Source organism: Poecile atricapillus, chromosome 15, assembly GCF_030490865.1.
Source record: "Poecile atricapillus isolate bPoeAtr1 chromosome 15, bPoeAtr1.hap1, whole genome shotgun sequence".
Taxonomy (NCBI): Eukaryota; Metazoa; Chordata; class Aves; order Passeriformes; family Paridae; genus Poecile; species Poecile atricapillus.
In genome coordinates, this window is record NC_081263.1 from 15,032,244 (window position 1) to 15,053,846 (window position 21,603).

The following is a 21,603-nucleotide window of genomic DNA, read 5'->3' on the forward strand; positions in this document are numbered from 1 at the left end:
CAGCTGCTCTGCTGCCACTGCTCAAGGGCACAGGCTGGGGCTGCTCAGTTCTGCCACGGCTGCTGCATTTGCCTCCCAGCCTCGGGCTCTCTGGGCACAGCAGCACAAAGACAGTTCCATTGTGTCTCTCTGGTGGTGCAGCCCCAGCACTGCCTGCCCCACTGGGACCTGTCCCTCTCCCAGGAACAGCCTCCCTGGGGCATCGTGACAGCACCTGGTCCTAACCAAGCTGCCTTAGTCCTTCTTTGCCTGCCTCTCCTCTGCTTTGTGCCCTGGCAAGGCAGCAGGACACAGAGCTGCTCTCAAGGTGCTCCACATTGCAGCAGTCAGGGGGAAGGAAGGTGCTTGGGAGGACACGCTCTGAATCTGCTGCCCCACTTTGGAGCATGTCCCACCTCTGCCTGCACAGAGTCCATTGGGACTCCCACAGCTCTCGCTCAGGGACAGAGCGGGCCAAGTGTTTTGTGACACACCTGCAAAGGCAAGCCGGTGTCCTCGGGGCCCTGCAAAAGCAGTACAGGTCCTTTGGGTGCTGTTCAGGGTCCTCTGGGGTGCTTCTCTGCAGGAGGATGTGAAGACCCTGTCCCACAGTCTGAAACTCTGCAAGGGAGGTGATGAGCCCAGAGCAGCTCCTGTGACCAAGGACAGACCTGACAGTGGCCAGTGCAGCCCCTCGATGGCAGCAGAGTTCCTGGCAGGTGAGACCTGGGGCTCTGAGCACAGACTGTGTGTCATGCCCGTGTGGGGATGAGGGCACCCAGGCCAGGCACAGAGCAGCACCTCACAGGTGGTGGGGCTCTGCTGCCATTCCTGCTGCTCTCCCAGGTGTGGCCTTGGCTCTGCCCATCGTGCTTTGGGTGGTGTGGAAGGAGTGGGAGTAAGAGGATGCCCAGGTCTGGAGACTTTATGAGGACTTGGGGGCTGCAGGATGTGGGTCCTTCCTTGTCCCCAGCCGTGGTCCACGTAGTGCCAGGTGGTGCAGGGCTGTGGGATCCAGGCATGTGTCCACCCCTGGAGCTGGGCTACACTGCTGCCACAACACTGCATTGTCACCAGGTGCTGCAGTCACCAACCAGCAGCACCATCTGGCTCTGCTGCTCTCCTGCCATGAGCGGAGTGTGGAGGGAAAAGGGAAGGGGCCACGGGCCTTCCTGTGGGGCATCCCCCCGTCCCTGGAGCACTAACAGAGTGGGGAGTGGGGGGAAGGGGAGAGCTCCACTCCCGGGCTGTGGCAGGAGCTGCAGCGCACCCTCCACTCGGGGCAAGTCAGGGGGAAGAGAGTCAAGGAGCAAACAGGGTTTCCATCACACAAGTGCCAGCTCTGCCATGCAGCCCAGCCCCACACACACGGACATGCAGCACAGGAACGCCTGCTGAACACTCCAGGGGTGCACGGGCCATGCACAGGCTCCACTGCTGCGGGCACAGCGCTGCTCCCTCGGCGGCAGTGTCCCTTGTGCTGTCCCACGGGCCCAGCCATGTCCTCAGGAAAGCAAGCTGGAGCCAGGCTGTCCCTCAGGCAGGGCAGCCTCTGGGAAGGGCCTGGGCTGTATTCCTGCTCCATGGCAACTTGGTGGGGCTGGTGTGAGACACTGAGCATCATGGAGCGGCTGGCACTGAATAGGCCACCCACTGCATTATGAATTATTTTCAGGGCTCCTGGGGGTTAAGGAAGCTCTGGTGTGGTCTGAGTGTAGGTGGGGTTGGGCTGACGTGGATAATGCATCAGGTTAATGGTGACTGTTCCTTTGGAGCCCCCACATTGCCCATCCCTTCAGTGCTGTCTGCAGATCCACAGCTCCTGCTCACTCTTGCCTGGGGCATCTCCCACTCCAAGGAGCTTCTCAGCCTCTTTCCTTGTACTCTCTGTTGCATATGGGGCCCATGGGAACAAGGGAACAGGAGATGGGGAGCACAGCCTCCCTCCTTGGGGACCGTGCTCTAAGGATGGAGATATGTCATCCTAGGGACTGATCCGAGAGACCCCTACCCTGATGGGACAGGGCTGGACCTGGAGCTGGGTGATCACCAGCTTCAGCTCCTGGGTATGGATGTTTCCAGGGTCTGGAAACATCACACAGACCCCCAGTAGTTGCTGATGAATCCCCAAAATATCCAGACCCTTCAAATAGGGCAGGAGAGGTGAATAGCCTTGGGGGCTTATCCATCCTGGATGTCCTGTTTGTCCCCATCCCACTCCTGCTCTCCTTCATGCCCCTGCGCCTCTGGCACCCACTGGGCATTTCTGCGTGGCAGCAGCCCCCTCTGCATGGCCCCTGTGTCCCCCAGGCACTGGGAAAGCAGATCCTTGCTGTTCCTCCCCCTGGCACAGGGAGGGACCGGGCTCGCCCTGTCCCCAGCTGTGACAGGGGATGTGTGACCTTGCAAAAGGACATTCCCCACACACAAGCTCCAGAGGTGACTTCTCCATTGCCTCTTCTGTGCCAAGGCGGGATACAATGACCCCATCTTCCCATGAGAGGCCTGAGCCCTGTGCCCTGATCTTTGGGGCTGACAGTGGGCACATGGGGACAAGGTGAGCCCAAGCACCTGTGACCTGTTGCCTTGTGGGGGCACCAGGCATCATGTTTTTGGGACTGGTTGCCCGGGGTCTTGGTTCTGGTGGTGAACTCCTGGTGAACCGAGCACAGGGCCTGCCCCAGGCTCTGGGGATGTCGGTCACACCCCGGTGTCACCCAGTGCCCCTCCAGCCATGCCAGTCGTGGCTGTTGGCTGCTCCCTGCCTGCTCCAGTGGTCCCAGGAGCATCAGAGCGGGAGGGAGCTGGGCAAAAGCTCCTCCTCAAGACAAGATCCCTACCTGGGCGCTGCCTGCGTCGGTCGGCCCGGGGCTGAGGGGCTGGTCCCAGCTCCGCGGGGCACCCGTGTCCTCCCAGCCAAGCGGTGGGGCTGCCCAGCTGCTGGCCAGGCCCGTGCCACCCAGCTGTGCCCACAGCCCTGCGTCAGGCTGTCGAGAAATGGAGGCTCATTACATGGGGGGAAGGAGCAGGGCAGCCTTGAACCCCAGAGCCCAGGGGCTGTTGGGGCTGCCTGCTGGGCTCTGTGCTGCAGCCTGAGGGGAACAGGGCCCTTGGAGGGCTTGGCTGCAGCATTTTAAACTCAAATGCTTAACTGGTAGGAGCAGGGGTAAAGAAAAAGAAACCAGGCCAAGATAATTTTCCCTGCTGGTGTTCCTGATGCAGTCAGTTCAGCCCCTTGGAAATTTGATTTGCAGCTGTGGCCAGTGAAGTATTGGAAGCCGAGTGTGCTTCAATAATTCATCGCTTTTTTAAAGCCTTTAAGCCCACTGGGCACAGCCAGGGAAGCCCCTGGCACCTCTGCATTAAAAGGATGCAAGAGATTTACATAGACAGACTGGTCCCCTACTCCCCCCCATCCAGGCCTGGCTTATTTGTCTTCATTCCTCTCTCTAGGGCACAACCAGGTTCATGTTGCTCCAGTGCCGCTTTTGGAACCTGCCACAGACCTGGAGCTGCAGGTGCCAGGGTTTCAAGCCAGCATCAGCCATGCAGGCCATGCAAGCGGGGCTGGCACTGCCCTGCTGCCCCAGCCCTGCCCCACGGGCGAGCAGCGAGGCGCTGCCAGTCCTACCAGTGCTCCAGGGAAGCTGGGCAGAGCGGGGCTGACCGGGCACGCCGGCACATCCTTGCGATGCGTGGAGATAAGGGGTGAGCGTTAGTTAGTGCTGCTGACCTTCAGCCTGGGGGCGGTGGCACAGGGGTCTCCACGGGGACCTGGGCAGCTGTGTCCGGTGAGACGCGACCCCTCGGCATTCCCGGCCGTGTGGGCACTCAGGGGACACAGCCACGTGGGGCAGCTACATCCCCACCTGCCCAGTAGTGTCCCCCAGCACCTGCAGGGCCTGGGCAGGCATTGGGAACACGTGGGAGGCCTGCAGGAAATGGGATCACATCCAGCACAGGAGGTGGGGTGCTGTGTCCCCTCCACAGTGCCACGGTCCAGCACAGGGGCTGGGGGTGCTGGGACCGCAGCTGTGGGAGATGGACCCCATCAGCGCCCGTGTCCCCGCAGGGGGAGCAGGGCTCTGTTCCCATAGCCCTCCCCAGCCCTCTCCTGGCAGTGTGACCCGAGGTGGCAGCTGAATGATCTAGAGGTGTTTGATAAGGTCACACGGGTGCCCACCAAGAGGATGTCCCTGAACTCCCATGCTCTCCCTGCAGAGAGAGCACCCCGCATTCCCCCACAGCACCCACCTGCAGGTAGTGGTAGGCCAAGTCCTGGTGGCAGGACTTGGATTTGAGCAAGGCTTTGTCAATGGTGGCGGAGGCCTTCTGGCACACCTCCCGGGCATGGCTGAGCGTCAGCGTGGACCAGGAGCCCCGCTTGATGTAGTTGGAGTCATTGTTGATGGGGATATTGGTGCAAGGGGTGACCTTGAGGTCGTTATTGCTCTTGGAGGATTTCAGCATGTGCTCGCTGATGGTGTTGTAGGCGTGCATGAAATACTTTGGCTGGCTGTGGTCAGGCTGCCGGCCCAGCGTCATCAGCCCCATGGGGTTGCGGTAGCTGCAGGTGTCGCTGTCCAGGTTGTCATCGGAGCTCCACCAGCCGGAGATGTTGGACCTGGTCCTGCGCTTGGGTTCGGAGGTCTTTGCCCGGTCCTTGCTCTTGCTCCTCCGGTTTTGCTTGGCATCATCTGCCCCCTTCTTCCCGTTCACGTTGCCCTTGCTGGGGCCCTCCAGAGACTGGGACTTGGCAAAGAGCTTCTGCACGGAGTGCACGAGGTGCCGGATGCGCCCCGGGCTCTCGCTGCGGTGCTTCGCGTCGCTCCGCTGGAACTGGAGGGTGCTGAAGCCGTCCCTGTGGATGGGCAGCTGCTTCTCAAACTGGTCGAGGAGGTTGGCAGGTAGGCGGTTGATCTTGGTGGCTTGGGCATGGCTTGGAAAAGGGTTGTCATCCGGGACCTCGAAGTGGGAGTTGTAATGGATGCGGGGGAAAGTGCTGCTGTTGGAGATCTGGTTGTTGAGTGGAAGGAGACAGTCGCCATGGACGGTGTTCTGGGCTGGGAATCGGGGATCCATGGTGAAGGAGTCGGTGGGGCTGAGGAGATAAGGGTTCCTGTCCTGGGGGGCATAAAGAGAGTCTTGAGGGGAGTCCAGGTTATCGGAGAGATGGCGGCTTCTGTTGTCTCCTAAGCCCTTCATGGTCCCAGTGCTTCCTAGACCATGGCTCAGGGACGGTGTGGCAGAGCCCTCGCAGACCTCCCTGCAGCTGGAGGAAGAGGACAGATGCTGAGAGCCCACTGGGAACCCCTCTGGCAGCCTGCTCCTCACTGGGGGCACATCCCTGTCCCCCTCTGAAAGCAAATGCCACCACGGTTAAGGGACAAAGGAGAGAAGCAGGATGGAAGAGGCAGGAGGAGAAGGGGTGTGAGATCAGGGGTTGGAGAGAGCAGGGCCCAGCAGAGGAGGGGCAGCATTCACGGTCCCGCTGCAGATGCAGTGCTCGTGTGCCTCAGTGCCCAGCCACAGGCTGCTTACCAACACTGCTGCCGCTGTTGTGGTGCTGCACGTGGTTATTTAACAGCACCCCCTCCCCAGCAGCATGACAGAGCCACTGCCAGCAGGTCCCTGCTCTGCCCCATTTGCTCAGGGGGCTGGAGGAAATCCTGCTGCCAAAGCCCAGCAGGTCCTGCTGAGCCCAGGCCGTCTGCAGCCGAGCACCCCAGCTTTGCAGGGTGCCTGGTGTTCCCGAGGTGACGGATCCCAGGGCTGGCACAGCTCCTGCAGCTGTGCTGATGTGACACGATGGCAAACACCTCCTCTCCAGCCAGTGCTGCCTTCCTGGCAGGTTCTGCCCTGGAGCACGGCGTGTCAGTAGCTCTGTAAGAGCTGAGGTGTTTCTGAGCACTCAGAGCCTGAGCTGAGAAGCTGTTGGCTGCTCAGACAATTCCTGCTGGGCTGCACCTCTCCTGGGGAGCTGTGTCACCTGTGCCACCCTCCCAGCCAGCCTGTCTGTCCCCTCTGCCACAGTCAGGGGCTGGGGTTGGTCCCTTCCTTTCAGCAGGAATGGGATCCCTGTGGAGTGCTGGAAAGGTAGCTGGGACAGAGGGATCCCCTGAGGGATCCTCACTGAACATCTCCCCACTGGTCTTGCCCCATCCTTCTTGGTTCAGAGGGATCCTCATCTTTACTGTATTATACAGGGAAAAATGACAAACCTTTTAGATTTGCTTAAGAGAAAAAATCAATGAACATTTATATGAGTTGAGCTGTCAATCAATAAGTTGATTTTCCATACTTAAAACCTACTTAAAATCACAGAGTGTATAAGTGAACTCTTATTTTCTGTTACCTTTTAGTTTAGTTTCTCAGTTCCTTTTTGGTTTAGTTTGAGTGTCACTTAAAAAAGAGAGAGTGACTTTTAAGACCTGCATGGTATGTCCCTGTGAGGAGCAGAGTTGGCAGTCTGTGCTCCTGGCTTCTCCCTTTCAGCCATGAATTGGTCTCCAGTCTTCTCAAGGGACTTTTCCCCCACATGCAGCTTGGCCAGCAAAGTGGTGTGGGAGCGAAGTCAGTGACAACTGCAGGGTGGCAGGAATCAACAAGCTTGTCTTCCCCACTCAGGGAAAAATGTATTAATAATGAAAAGCAGCCAGAGCTTTAAATAATTGTTTGGAAGCAATAAAAAAACGAAGAAAACAGAAAAAGAAGTGGAATTTATTCCATGGCTTGATGGGCTTTGCAGTGTCTATTTAATTCTGTCACTCCTAGTGGGTTGGCAGAGCCAAGCTGGATGTTCTAAAGTTGGTGTGCACAGCCTGGGCTTCCCATCCTGCTCCAATAGAGACCCCAGTCCCCCTCCCCTGAGCCCTGCTCCCGAGGGTCCTGCCCAGCCTGACCTCAGCCCACCTGCCCTGAGGCACTGCCCCCTGCCCTCATGGCAGCTGTGCCAGGGCCCCACATCGGGCTTGTCTGGCCCTGACCCGAGCCCTGGCAGAGGCTGCACAGCCCCATGGAGTGGCTCCTCCTCTCCTGCTGCTGAGCTGCTCCAGCTGCCTTCACCTCCAGGCCTTGTCCTGCCCCGTGGGCTGGGCTGTGCTGCTCTGGGAGCAAAGATCTGCCCCTCTCCACCACACAGACAGTGCCCAGGCATCTGGGGGATGGGGACATGGCCTGAGCTGGGAAATGTTGATACCAGTCCTGAGCTTTCTGCCCCAACACCAAATGCAGCCTTAGCCTTGACTGGGGCCCAGGTGCTTCTGGTTCCTGTGGGTGTGATCCTAATTCCTGCTGTGCTCTTCAGCAGCATCAGCCCCCCAGAGTCCCCTGTCCATGGGACCCCCTGGGCTGGTGGATCTGGGCTGGTGCTGGCTGGAGGTGCCAGCAGGGAGACTCAGGATGTGCCAGCTGGCATCTACAGCGCTCACAGGGTGGTGACAGACAACCCCAGGTGAAGTTCCAAGAGGAAACCCTCCAGGCAGAGGGGAACGATGGGGTGTAGGACAGGCTCCAGGCTGAGCTATTGATCTGATTTCCAGATGGCTTTGGATGGCCAAGCTCCACCTGCACACCTTGGAGGGGAAGCTGTGCAGGAGGCAGAAGCTCAAATCCTCCCAGAACACCACCCTGAAGTGCCCAGGCTCAGCTCTGCCTGCCCACGGTTGTGACCCCTGGTCACAATTTCTTTCTTCCTTTCTTCCTTTCTTCCTTTCTTCCTTTCTTCCTTTCTTCCTTTCTTCCTTTCTTCCTTTCTTCCTTTCTTCCTTTCTTCCTTTCTTCCTTTCTTCCTTTCTTCCTTTCTTCCTTTCTTCCTTTCTTCCTTCCTTCCTTCCTTTCTTCCTTCCTTCCTTCCTTCCTGGAAGAGGTCAGCCCAGGATCATTGCAGAAGGTCACAGCAAGGGCTGCCAGGGCCAGGACAGGACCCCTGAGCCCATGGAAAGGGACTGGTTTCACCCCATTACCTCTGTTCCCCTCAGCCTGTTTTCTCAAGACTGCCCTTGCTCTTCCCAGTGGCTCTGCTGATACTCAGAGGGGATGAACTGACCTGACCTGAGCTGATTTATGGCACTTTTGTGTGTACCTGATCTCAGCCAGAGGCAGCTTCTTGGGCTTGGTTCACAGCCTGCGGGTTTGGATGGGCTGCACCCAGCCCACCTCCAGCAGCACCTCCAGAAGCTCCAGACACCAGGCAGGGGTTGCAGTCACAGAACAAAATTCCTGAGTGGTTTGGGTTGGAGGGCCCAACCTTCAGCCTATCCTGCAACCTCCTTAAAGCCTACCCAGTTCCACTCCCTGCCATGGGCAGGGACACTTTCCACTAGAGCTGGAAGGTTGCTCCAAACCCAAACCAACCTGGCCTTGGACACTTCCAGCCATGGCCTCCAGCCGTGTCAGGGACCACTGGCTGTGATCAGCTTCTGTGCTGGGGCTCTGCACCAAAGGGGAATTGGGCAAACTCATCATGCCCCCTCCTCTTTAACTTCTGGGGTGGACATGGATTTCAGGAGATGCTGCCGTATTTCTATTGTCTTAAATGCTACAAATCCATCTTAGACCAGCTTATCCTGAGGGCAGAGAGAAAGCAGAGAACAGGGCAGACTCCCTGCCCTCTCTCAGCAAGGAGGGGGCAGCAGGAGGAGCCTCTCAGCCTCACCCCACTGCCCTCTGCTCCCATCTGTTCCAGGATCTCTCTTTGCAGCTGGCTGGCATTTGCCAGCCCAGCCTGTGTCAGAGGCCCTGGGCAAGGCTCAGCCCTTCTCACCAAGCCTGGCAATCCCAGGGAGCTCTGAGAGCACCCCACACTCACCCCGATTTCTGCTCCTTGCACGTGCACCTTGGGACTTTAGCCAGAAGTGTTCTACAGGCATGTGGATGTGGCACTTGGGGACATGGTTTAGTGGTGAATGTGGTAGTGCTGGGTCAGTGGTTGGACTCCAGGAAGGCTTTTCCAGCCTCACTGATTCCATGGGGGCACACACAGCTCCATGTGGCTGTGGGGGTGTGTGTGACACGGTGCTGTGTGTGACATGTGGTGGATGCCCAGGTGTTTGGGCTGTGGGGGTGTGCACCTGTGGCTGGGGTGCCCTGGGTGTTACAGGGCTCGTGCAGAACCAGGGAGTTCTGGGCTGGGAGCTCATTTCACCCTCCATGGGCAGCTCTGTGCTGCCTCCCCCCTGCCCTTTGCCCTGCCCTTGGCACACATGTGCCATGCAAGGACTCCCTGTCCCCTCCCTGGCCACCCATGGCTGCCACAGCTGAGCAATGCCTTGACCCAGAAAAGGGCACTTGAAGAGCTCTCCAAGTGGTGCTGAGGCCCTGGCACAGGTGCCCAGAGAAGCTGTGGCTGCTCTGGATCCCTGGCAGTGCCCAAGGCCAGGCTGGATGGGGCTCGGAGCAGCCTGGGACAGTGGAAGGTGTCCCTGCCATGGCAGGGGATGGAACTGGATGGGCTTCAAGGTCCCTTCCAACCCAACCCAAACCATCCCAGAATTTTCTGCTTCCCTGATTCCATGTATGACTGAGGCAGGGCTGGCTGGAAAGGGCCAGGAGCCACTTGGGTGATGCTCAGGAGAAGCTGGCAGCACATCAGGAGGAGCAGCAGCCCGTAAAATGGGATTTTTCAGAGCACACATCCTCCAGGAAGATGCCACCCCTGGGCTGATGGGGCTGGGGGCACCCTTTGGGGTCAGCTGGTCCTGCCCTCTGCCCATCAGCTCTTCCAGGGCTCCACATCCCCCAGGCTCCCACACAAATCCCAGCCCAGCCATCCAGGCCGGCTGCAAACACAGAGGTGGCTTTTATATCTGGAACCAGCAGCACAATAATAACGGGCTGGAATCGGCAGAGATGATTTACAACCTGCAGGGGGAAAATGCCTCCCCTCTCTGGGCTGCAAGGAGCTGAAAGGATTTGTGTGCTGTGGTGCAGGTGACGTGGGGCTGCCCACACGCTCGGAGCCAAACGCTCCCTGAGTTAGCAGGAGCTCTGGATGTGGCGCTGGCTGCCACAGCCCTGCATTAATGATGATTCAGAGTTCACAATCTGATCGTGGCCGATAAAAATAGCTAGCTCCTGCTTGGAACAATTCATTACACAACACACCCTGCTCCCGGGGTGCTCCCACCGCTGGCTCGGCAGCTCCGCCTTGGGGCAGAGCCCATCCCCAGGGATGAGCAGAAGAGTTCTCTGCCCATCCTGGGGCGAAGCAGGGGGTCCTGAGCAGAGTTAATGCCACCCACCGTGACAGTGCCACCAGGAACACTGAGCACTGACTGCACAGCGATGGAGGGGACTTCCAGCAAGCCAAGTGTGTCACCTTTTTGGGATCCCTCCTTAGGAGACAGGGAATCCTCTAAAGGGCTAAAGGGCCGCTCTGCCCATCCCCTAAGGGTGTCCCAGGGGCTCACCCAGGCCATCCTCACCACCCTGCCAGGTGAAACACACCCAGTGCCAGCCTGAGCTCGGCACCCTGATGCCTCAGCTGCATCCCTGGGGAAGGATTTCCCTACATCCCTCCTCATGTGGGAGCAAATGGTGGTGCCCTTGGAATGTGGGGTCTGCACACAGCTCCTGAGGCCCCATAACAGCTGGACACCAGTGGTCTCTGCTTGTTCTCCAGGGCAAGGCGTGTCTCTGACCACTGGTGCCCACTGGGATGATGAGAGCGATGGGATCTGACTGGCACCATCCCAAAATGACAAGGATTAATTTATTTTAAGAGCTCGAAAGAGCTCTTTCTGTTTTGTTTTTTTTTTTTTCTTTTTATCTACCAGCAAAACCAAATGCTGTAAAAGTCAAAGGCTGTGATATGACAAAGATTTTTGACTTCAGGTGTTGTCTAAGATGGAGGAACAGATGAACTCCTGAGAGAGACAGAACTTATTTCCATGCAGATGTCACTGCATCAACTCTCCAGGGAACAAAACCCCAGAAATTCTGCAACCTATTTGTCCGTCCCTAAATAGAAGTTTCTCAAAGTTCTCCATGAGATGGGACTTGCTCTGAATCAGGAAATGCAAAGCATTAAGTAGGTCAAATGAGACAAATGAGACAGATAAGAAAGGGAAATTTCAGGAAGAGAGGAGGACAGCTGATGAGGTGGCTGGAGTGGAAGGACCAGGGCAGGGAGCTGGATTGTTGTCTTTGAAACCCACCTGCAGCCTCTGCTGCCTTGCAGAGCACTTGGGGCACCTGCTGCTGACCACATGGGGCATGTTCCAGCTTTCCCTGCCTGGGAAAGCAGCTAATGAGAACATTCTGGCCCAAAGCTGACCTGTTCTGGCCAGTGCTGTTCAAGGGGTCTGGAGGGGGTGAGGGATTGTCTGCACAGCCCCCATGGAGTGAGTGTGGGATGCAAAGCCCTGAGCACGGCTGCCCTTCACCTGCCCCTGTCCTGACTCCCAGGTTTGGAGCTGTCCACCCTGGCACTGAGAACTCGTCACAAGGCTCTGCTTGGCCTCCTGTGCTGCCACCCTGCCCAAAGCCCATCTGAGTCCTCCTGCCTCTCTGTGCTGCCAGAGCCATCAGCAGCCCCAGGACCATCAGTGCCCCTCCCAGAGCACAGAGACCACGCTGAGGAGGAGGAACTTCAGCCTGGAGAGGAGGAGGCTGAGGTCAAACTTCATTGGAGTCTTCACTAGGGGAAGGTGCTGAGCTCTGCTCTGTGTGACAGGACAGGGAAGGGCTGGAGCTGGACCAGGGCAGGCTCAGGCTGGATGTCAGGGAAAGGTTCCTCATCCAGAGGTGCTGGCACTGCCCAGGCTCCCCAGGGAATGGGCACGGCCCCGAGGCTGCCAGAGCTCCAGGAGAGCTTGGCCAGCACTGCCAGGGATGCCCAGGGTGGGATGTTGGGGTGTCTGGGCAGGGCCAGGGCTTGGATCGATGATCCCTGTGGGTTCCTTTGCAGCTCAGCACATTTCATGATTCTGTCTCTGGATGGCCGTGGCTGTCACTGCTGCACCACCAGCTGAGCAAGGACGTTTCTTTGCTCCAGGGGCAATGTTCCCATTGCCTGAATGTCCACATGAAGCCAGGCAGGGCCCTGCCTGCATTCAGGCTGCAGGATGGAGATGCTCTTGGCACTGGGTTTGCTCAGTGCCTCAAACAAAGCAGCTCCTGTTGCCTGAGGGTCCCGGGACGAAGAGGAGCAGGTGGGAAAAGCCAGCGGCTCCCTGAGCCATCCCTTCGGAGCCCAGGCTGGGCCCGTGCGCAGCTCCCGCGTGCTCGGAGCTCGGGAACACTTCCTTTGTCTCAAAGTGGGTCAGGCGGAGGCGTGATGTTACTATAGCAATGGGCATGAGATTTCATAACTTTATTTTGCGAGGGGCGTGTTGCAGGATTCGCCAGGAGACGGAGGGAGGGTTGGCATTGAATCACCCTGCCAGCCTCCCTTCCCCAGCCTGCTCCTGCAGGAGCTCCACTGCCCCTTGCCCACGAGCACCGAGCTGGGTCTGTCCCCCCCCGGCCCCTTTGGGAGTCCCAAAGCCACCCCTGGGCCATCCCGTACCTGTCACAGCTTGCTGGGCTCTAGGCCACACTCAGCATCCTGTGCACCGTGTGTCCCTCTGGGCTCCAGGGCTGTCCCTCATGAAGACCTGCAGGGAGAGAGAAAAGGGGACATGTCCTCACAGGGATCAGAGAGGCGTCTTCCTGACAAACACCCCCGACCACAACCCTGAGCTACAAACACTTGCCAGCTCTGCTGATAGCCAGGCTGTGTCCAGCAAAGGGCAGGTGAAGAGAGTGAGGCAGAGGCGCTGCCCACAGCACAGGAGAAGGTGTGGGAGCGGGTCCCGTATCCCCTGGGTGCCACATGGACTGAGAGGATGAGCTGGAGATCAGCCAGGTGGGGAGGAGAACATCCAAAATGCTCCTTGCTGGGGGCTCAGGGCTTGGCAGAGCCCCTTTGTGGGAAAGTGCTCTTGGTCTTTCCTTCCCTTGCTTCTTTATCATGGACTATGCCCCTGCAGTCTGTGACTGTGCCAGGAGCCACTGGTCCCCTTTGAGCCCAGCCCGGGGAGGCAGGAAGGACAATCCTGGGGACAAAACCCTTCCTGGGGTGGCAGATGGCAGCTCTGGTGTTCCCCTTGCTGTGTCCCAGCACTGCACCTGCCAGAACCTGCCCTGACTCACCTCCAGTGCTGCTCATGGCAGCTCCCACCAAACCTCTCCCATCTGGTCACTAGGTGCTACTGTGCTGCAGCTAAAGCCTGGGGCTTCCTCCTTCCCTGCCACCCAACCACGCTGCAAACCACGGGAAAAACGCTCCCTCTGTGAAAAACCAGGTAAATAAATATGGGGAAAAAACCCCAAATCCCCCTGACCCCACAGAGAACACAGCCTGAGTTATCTAATCCGTGGTGCTGGGGTTTGCATTGGTGAACGTCCCAGGCTGGTCTGTGTGCACACACAGCCTGTCCTGCACTGGGAGCTGCTGGGGAAAACTGGGAAACTCCTGCTGCAGGGAAGCAAGGAATGGGAATGGCATGGGAACCAAAAGAGGAGTCAGCCTTCCTAGGGTGGATTTTTTCATTCCTAGCTGAATGGAGGAGGCCACCTGGATTTGTGAAGGTCTATGAGAGCTCAGAGAGGGGTGAAAACAGGTGAAGCCCAGTTTCTCTGCTCAGATGGGAGGCTGGGACAAGGATAGAAACCTTGGCAATTTTTCTAGGAAAGCCAGATCCAGGTGCTGGGCTTGACTCCCACCCTGCTGATGCAGAAGATGACCAAACTGGTGCCCAGAGATGATGCAGCACCTCTTTGTCCCCAGGATGGAGAGGTGGGCACTGCAGAGCCCCTGAGACCCCACTGTGCCACCTGCCACCACCCAGCCAGAGGGGCTTTTCCTGCCTGGGGGTTGCACACAGCCTGGGTGCCTGGTGGGGTGTGACAGGCACTGTGCTCCCCTCAGACATGTCCTGCTGCCCTCCTAGAACGGTCCCAGGGAACCAGAAACTGGAGAGATGGAGAGACACAGTGCAGGCAGAGAATAAGAGGACTGTGTTCACTCCAAGACACTCATGGGGAATATCCCAACAGACAAAGGGATGGAAAGCTTGGGAAGATGAGCAGACTGGCCTCCTAAACCGGGTACAAACCCTCACCACCTTCCCACTAGCTCCATAGCACTGCAGAGGGAATTGCTAAAGCAAAGGGACGTGTCCTGGGACAGCCAGGCAAGGCATTCACATCTGTCCCCACAGCTCACTTGTCTTCTACACCAGAACATCCCTTTCTGGAGTTTCCTGCTGGTGCTGGGCTGTGAAGTCAGAGCCCGAGGCTGAGACAGAGGTGAAGTTCATGTGGCTTCACCCAGCCTGGGAGGCCTCTGTTGTGGCCCAAGGGACACCTCCCCACCCAAACCCAGACATTCCTGGGCTCAGGGGTGTTCCTGAGGTGGCAGGTCACTGCACTGGGATGTGCCAGCATGAGCTGTGGCAGGGCCAGGTGCCAATGACTGCCCTGCACAGTCACTGCACTGGCACTAGCCAGCCCTCTCCATGGGAAAGGGAATTCCAGCACTGGGAGCTGTGTTAGGTTTGAGCCCGTGATCCAGACAGCAGAGCCACCAGCACAGCCAGGATCCACAGCCAGTGCTGCCTCCAGTGTCAGCACCCACCTGGCTCTGTCACCCACTGCTGTCCTGCTCTAATGCCACCAGTGCTGGGATGGAGGGCAGCACCGCTGGAACCACTGATGGCCACCATGGAAGCCACCAGCATCTTCTAGGAATGTCCCCAGCCCCTCCTGCTGCACAGGTGGCACCACAAGCAGCCAGCAGCCTGCAGCAGCAGCGGGAGCTGTTGGGATGGAAGCGCTGCCCAGTGCTGGTGTCACCTGTCACCTCTGTGCGTGTCACCAACGCTCTCAGGGTGCCTCAGGCCCCAGGAACAGCCCAGTCCTGGCATCCCCTGCCACATCCAAAGGGTGGGAGAAACAGTGCCTGGGTGCCAGGCTTCCCCTCACCCAGCAGGCTCCTCCAACCAAACAAGGTCATTGAAGCTGTGGAGGAAGAAGCATTTTGGTGTGGAACGCTGTTTTTCCCTTTGCATGCTGTTCTTGCAGAAAGAAAATGGCACCATAATTGCTTTTAATTAATATCAGCATCAGCGCCCAAGGAAATGCAAATGAACAATTGTGTCAGCAGCACAGCCCCCTGATGTTAGAGCCCAGCCAGACACCCCCACTGTCCCCCTCTTCCTGCCATTCTCAGGAGCAGGGTGCTCACGGCTGTGTGTGAGGGGGTGGATGGAAGCTGATGCCTGGAGGGACAGGAGAGGTGCTGGAAGCTCAGGGAAGGGGACTGCAGACCAGTGGAAGGGTGGGGGAGCAGGGGCCAAGCTGGGGCAGTGATTTTCCAGGCAATGAGGGCACAGGATGCCAGAGGAAGCAGCCAAGGGTCCATCCAGGACCCTTCTCTGCCCAGGGGTGTCTGGTGAACTGAAGCCCCTTCAAGACAATTTTGGTGAACGGGGTCTCAGATGCTCTGCAGCCAAGAGACTGGAGAATCAGCTGGTGATTATTGTCCTCTTGTTCTAAGGGAGGAGGCCACAACCTGTCCTGCTGCAGCCTGGGTGGTTCTGTGTGGCTGGAGAAGGCCTTGAAGGGATGGATCTGGTGCTCCCAATCCCACCTCTGAGACTGGTGATGAAACATGAAGCATCAGTGTCAGCTGGGCCTCCTGAGGAAGGCGATGAGGTTTCAGCCAAGTGAGCAGATGAGGAGGGCAGGCTGGTCCTTCCCCTCCTGCCACTCCAGGTGTGGTCACAGCTGGAGCAGAGCAAGGCCAGCAGAGCTGGGGAGGTGCAGGTGGTGCTGGGATCTAATTCCAGGGAAAATCCTGTGGAATGTTACAGGCTCAAACAGCATTTTTGGCTGGTTCTGTGAGAAGAGAGGTCCCTCCCAGGCTGGGCTGTCACCTCCTGCTCCTTCCTGCTTCTCCTCCAGACTTGGAAGAGCCTCAGCAAACCACCCACGGCTGCTTTTGGTAAACCTGAGAGGAGATGAAGGCCTCGTTCCAGGGAACAAGCACGGTGACGTGGCAGCCAGCCCAGTGCTGGATGGAGGCTGTGAGTCCCTGTGAGATCCCAGGAGCACAGCAGGGATGGGGGGATGAGCAGGACTGGCACAGGGGCACAGGGGGAAGGGTGAGGAGCAGAGCACAGCCCCATATGGCAAGGGCTGCTGAACACAGGGCTCCTTCCTCCTGCTCTCATCCCCTCCTGCTCTCATCCCCACACTGAACCCCCTCTAACACTTGGATTTACAGACTGTGAGATAAGGCACAGACATTGCCAGCCCCTCTGAAACAGCTCATAACTCCATTGTGTGCAAATGCAGCAAGAGAACTAATAAAAATAAAATATATGTGTGCTCTTGGACCTCTAATGTCTGCACTGTTTCTCTGGGTAAAACAAATGCCTTGAGCTCATTTGGGTGTCCCAGGAAGAATCACCTGTTACATGGAGAATGTTTGGGGGCCAAGCTGGGAGCAGCACCTCCAGGGAAGGACCAGAGGCTGCTGTGGAGAGGGGACAGCACAGGTGAGATGTGGCTGAGCACATGGGAGATTTGTAGACAGGACTAAGATCCTCCTGAGGAGGCAGGAAAGGAAAAATCTGTGTGTGAAAACACCAGAGGGAACAATTGAGCAAAGGTGGGAAGAGTGGGAAGTCCTGCTGAGCTGTGAGGAAGGTGCTCCCCTCCCCAAGCCCAGAAGGCTCCCACGCAGATGCTTCGTCAGCAGGGTCCTGTTGGGGCAGGGGAGCAGGGAAATGAGGTCACAGCACATGGAATGGGCTGCTCCTGTCCCTGCTCTCCTGACAGGAACGTGTCCCAAACCAAGGACAACACGCACTGATCCTGCCAAAGATGGAAACTGAAGTCAGCAGGAGGCTGAGGGAAAGATCCACCCTCACAACTCCCAGAGGTCAAACCCACATCACTGTCAACTGAGAGGAGCCTTGGGGACAGAGTGGGGACCTGTCAGTGGCACTCAGGGGGACCTGCCAGACCTTGGAGGCATCTCCTAAAGGAGAAAGACTTTGGAGATACTGACTTTGAGTTCCTGAAATCTGTTTCATTTGAAAGAAACATCACCCTCCCATCTGGTAAGATCTTATATTAAATTTGATACCACAAATTTACTAAATAAACTCAGAGATAACCTCTGCTCTACTCAGCTGGTTCAGATTAGGTATTAGACAAAACTGTTTCACTGCAAGAGTGGTCAGGCACGGGAATGAGTTGCCAGGGAGGTGGTGTGGAACTGCTCAAGAGCCACTGATGTGGCACGAAGGGATGTGGTTTAGGGGTGGCTGTGGTGGGACCAGCTTGATGGTTGGACTTGGTAATCTTGAAGGTCTCTTCCAAGCTTGAGGATTGTGTGAGATGGGAGCGTGGCCAGGCCAGCAGCCCTGCAGGGCAGGGGAGGGCACTGTGGCTGGGGATTACCTGCTCTTGGCATGGGAACAGCAGCAAACAGCCCCGAGATTCCCGGTGTAGCAACGGGGGAAGGAGCTGGATGGAGCAGAGCTGAGCCTCTCCCTCCAGGCAGGGAAAGAACTGTGCCCCCAGCACGAGGACAGATGCTCCTGCTGAGGGACCCCAGAGGGGTGGCACATCCCCTCCTCAGGGCCCATCAGGGGTGTTTGGAAAGCTGGGCAGCCTGGCATTGTGAGCAGGGATTCACCCCATGGACAGGAGCTCCCTGTGACAGGGCAGGGCACACCTGAGGCTCTGCAGGGACCTGTGAGATGCTTCCTGTGGTGGAAGACTTTCCTCTGAGGGCATGGGGGTGTGGGACAGACCCAACAGGACCTCAGACAGTGAGGGAGAACAAGCAGGAGCGACTGGGAGCCTTCACCTGCATGGCATTGTGATGTGGAGAATAAAACTGGTCCAGACAAGGGACTTGAGAGAAGAAATTCTCTAAGTGCCTTCCCAGCAATGCCAGTGAGCCTGGATAACACACTCTGCTCAGATATGGACATGGACCTGACCTAGTTGTGCCTCCGAAATCTGACTGGGAGTGTCACATAACTGGAGTGCTAAAACCAGCAAATGTTAAATCCAACAACTTCAGGGAGGAATGAGGGTGCAAAGGGACATCAGATGTCACGGCAGGCAAGGTCAGCAGTTTGAGTCATACCCACCTGCAAAGCTCTCAGATCTCTTCCAGCAGAGGCAGAAGAAGGTGCAAGAATGCACAGGGCCTTCCCCAGGGGGCAGCTGCTCTGCCAGCAGCTTTGTGATCCACAGGGAAAACACGATCCCTGGCTATGGGAGAGACTTGTACTGAGCACTGCACGCCAGTGTGAGCCCAGGATGGATGTGCAGGACACTGTGGCTCAACAGCTGGACACATCTGTATAGAATCATGGCTAAAGTGAGACCCTGCCCCAGTCAGGGAAGGCAGAGGAGCAGGGCCTGTGTGTGGCACCCACGGTGCCTTACAGGAAGAGAGAGTCACGTTATGGCAGCTCAGTGTCTGGGAGAGTGTTCACAGAACCAGGGAGTCACTGAAATTGGAAAAGCCCTCTGAGATCAAGTCCAGCCCTTAACCCAGCACTGCCAGGTCCATCACTAACCCCTGTCCCCAGGTGCCACAGCCACACGTTTTCTGAACACTTCCAGGGATGGTGACTTCACCACTGCCCTGAGCACCCTCACTGTGAAGAAATTTCCCCTAATATCCAGCCTGAGTGACTGTGGAAAAGAATGGAGGAGGCACATTGACCCAAAGCCAAAGAAAGGTTTATTTCCAGTGCTGCAGCTGCACCTACACCCAGCCCTGGGCTGTCCCTGGCTCCCACTGCAGCCCTGGGCTATCAGCAAAGCCAAGGCACACGGGGCTGGGCGAGTCAGCCTGAGCTGGAATGTGGCTGCAGAGTGAAGAGAAGGCCAGAGCTGCTGGCTCAGAGCCACCTCCTGTGCTGCCCAGCCTGTCCCCAGCCTGTCCCCATCCTGTCCCCAGCCTGTCCCCTCCAGGGAACCCTGGATTCTGCTCCTGCCTGGGGTTGGGAGGGGACAGGCTGCAGTGTCCGTGTTCTGACCATGCTGGGACCAGACCTGCTCTCCTGTGGCAGGAACAGATCCTGAAGGATCTGTCATTGCTCCCTGTCCCTGTCTGTCTGCTGACAGGGGACAAAGGGCAGCATCTCTCACTGAGGCTGGGCACAACTGACGTGGCCACAACCAATCCACACAAAAGTCCCTAAACCAGGTCAGCCACATCACCACAGGTGTCAGAAAGCCCCACGCTGGTGTAGTTGTGCTGAGAAGCCCTTAACCCTGTTCCTTCTCTGGCAGGAGGGGACAGAGACACTCCAGGTGTGACCCCAGGGAGAGGCCGCAGTGGGAACAGCCGCAGGTCCCTGGAGCAGCTCTGAGCTGATGCCTGAGCCTGTCCTGGCCACGGGGGATGGAGCCTGTGGGAAGCTGTGTCCGAGCCAGGGAAGGGCTGGGCTGAGCTGTGCTCTGGGGCTGCCTCGTCCTGCTCTGGCTGCGCTCACAGCAATGGCACTGCTGGCCACCCATCAGCTCCAGGCGGCTCCACGGGAGGGGCTGCTGGTCACAGAGTCCTGCTGCTGGCCACAGAGCCCTGCTGCTGGTCACAGAGCTGTGCTGCTGGCCACAGAGCTGTGCTGCTGGCCACAGAGTCCTGCTGCTGGTCACAGAGCCCTGCTGCTGGTCACAGAGCCCTGCTGCTGGCCACAGAGCCCTGTTGCTGGTCACAGAGCTGTGCTGCTGGCCACAGAGCTGTGCTGCTGGTCACAGAGCTGTGCTGCTGGCCACAGAGCCCTGCTGCTGGCCACAGAGCTGTGCTGCTGGTCACAGAGCCCTGCTGCTGGCCACAGAGCCCTGCTGCTGGTCACAGAGCCCTGCTGCTGGTCACAGGGCTGGGCTGCTGGCCACAGAGCCCTGCTGCTGGTCACAGAGCTCTGCTGCTGGCCACAGAGCCCTGCTGCTGGCCACAGAGCCCTGCTGCTGGCCACAGAGCCCTGCTGCTGGTCACAGGGCTGTGCTGCTGGCCACAGAGCCCTGCTGCTGGCCACAGAGCTGTGCTGCTGGTCACAGAGCCCTGCTGCTGGCCACAGAGCCCTGCTGCTGGCCACAGAGCTGTGCTGCTGGCCACAGAGCCCTGCTGCTGGTCACAGAGCTCTGCTGCTGGCCACAGAGCTGTGCTGCTGGTCACAGAGTCCTGCTGCTGGCCACAGAGCTGTGCTGCTGGCCACAGAGCCGTGCTGCTGGCCACAGAGCTGGGCTGCTGGCCACAGAGCTGGGCTGCTGGCCACAGGGTGGCTCTGTCCAACATGGGGACATGCCCGGGATGGGGACATGCCCGGGATGGGGACATGGCCAGGATGGGGACATGCCATGCCCAGGATGGGGACATGCCATGCCCGGGATGGGGACATGCCCAGGATGGGGACATGCCATGCCCAGGATGGGGACATGGCCAGGATGGGGACATGCCATGCCCAGGATGGGGACATGCCATGCCCGGGATGGGGACATGCCCAGGATGGGGACATGCCATGCCCAGGATGGGGACATGCCTGGGATGGGGACATGCCCAGGATGAGGACATGGCCAGGATGAGGACATGCCCAGGATGGGGACATGCCATGCCCAGGACGGGGACATGCCGAGCCCATCGGGGCTGCCCCAGCTCCGTCACCGCGGAGCTGCTGTGTCCCCTCGGCAGTGCGGAGGATGCTCGAGCTCTGAGAGCAAGGGGAGCTCTGCAGGTGCTGCCTTTAATGATTACGATGAGTAATTCCCTTTCAGTCCTTTAATCAGTCACTTTTAATTAGCGTGCCAGTTGTTTTTTCCTTAGTAAACAGCTCTTTCAATGAGGGTTTTCGCTGCATCTGCTGGGTTGGGAAAACACTGCTCCCTGATGGGGCTGTGTGTTCATTCTTTGGCAGGAGCTTCCTCCTGTGGAGGCTGTGGGACTGGGCTCACGTGCAGAGCATGGCACAGGTCCTGCTCGTGCTTGGGGAGCCCCTGGCTGCAGGGATGGAGGCATTCCTGATGTGCCCTGTGCTGGTGGCAGCCTGGACATTGCTTTTTCCAGAGGTTCTCCTGCAGGCAAGGACATCTTCCTCATCCACACCCCTTTCAGCCTTTTTAATTTCTCCTTTGAAACTTCCCCAGCTCTGTGGTTCTGGTATCTCAGGGCAGTAACTTCCACAGGGGGGTTTTGCCTGTGGAAGGGGATCTCACTTTGATCCCCTTGGGATGCTTTGTCCCCTGGCAAGGAACAGAATCCCCAGAGCAGCGGCTCCGTGTGTGGGGCAGGCTCTGTTTCCCAGCTCCAGCCCCTGTGACAGACACAGAGGTGCCCTCACCTGCAGAGGTTTGCTGATGGTGCAGGTGTTTCCCTGCTGCTCTGGACACCTGGACCCTGCTGGCTGTGGGTCACCCAGCCCCAGATTCAGGGCAAGTACCCTGGTGGTTCTCCTTCCCCTCCTCATTCCACATCACTGAACTCCTGAGCCCATCCTACATTCATGTCAACATCCAGCTCTTGAGACAAAAGCTTTGCTTTCATTTGAATAATGAATAATAGCCTACTTTTGGATGGCTTTTCCCCTCTCCCAAGGTGGCCTCTGCCCT

At 58.0% G+C, this 21,603-nt stretch overlaps 1 protein-coding gene across 4 annotated transcripts in view; it reads right to left on the reverse strand.

Moving 5' to 3' along the window:
- The window catches only part of DLGAP4 (DLG associated protein 4), a 60,963-nt gene extending 55,779 nt beyond the window's left edge, over nt 1-5,184 (reverse strand). For 2 of the 4 annotated variants that reach the window (XM_058850367.1, XM_058850366.1), the window contains exon 1: nt 4,234-5,184. In XM_058850367.1, the coding sequence (XP_058706350.1) occupies nt 4,234-5,184 (951 nt within the window). Of the gene's footprint in view, nt 1-2,819; nt 2,967-3,610; nt 3,665-4,233 lie in introns of all 4 variants that reach the window. The other 2 variants (XM_058850364.1, XM_058850365.1) reach the window with 2 other exon arrangements.
- Nucleotides 5,185-21,603: the final 16,419 nt, after the last annotated feature.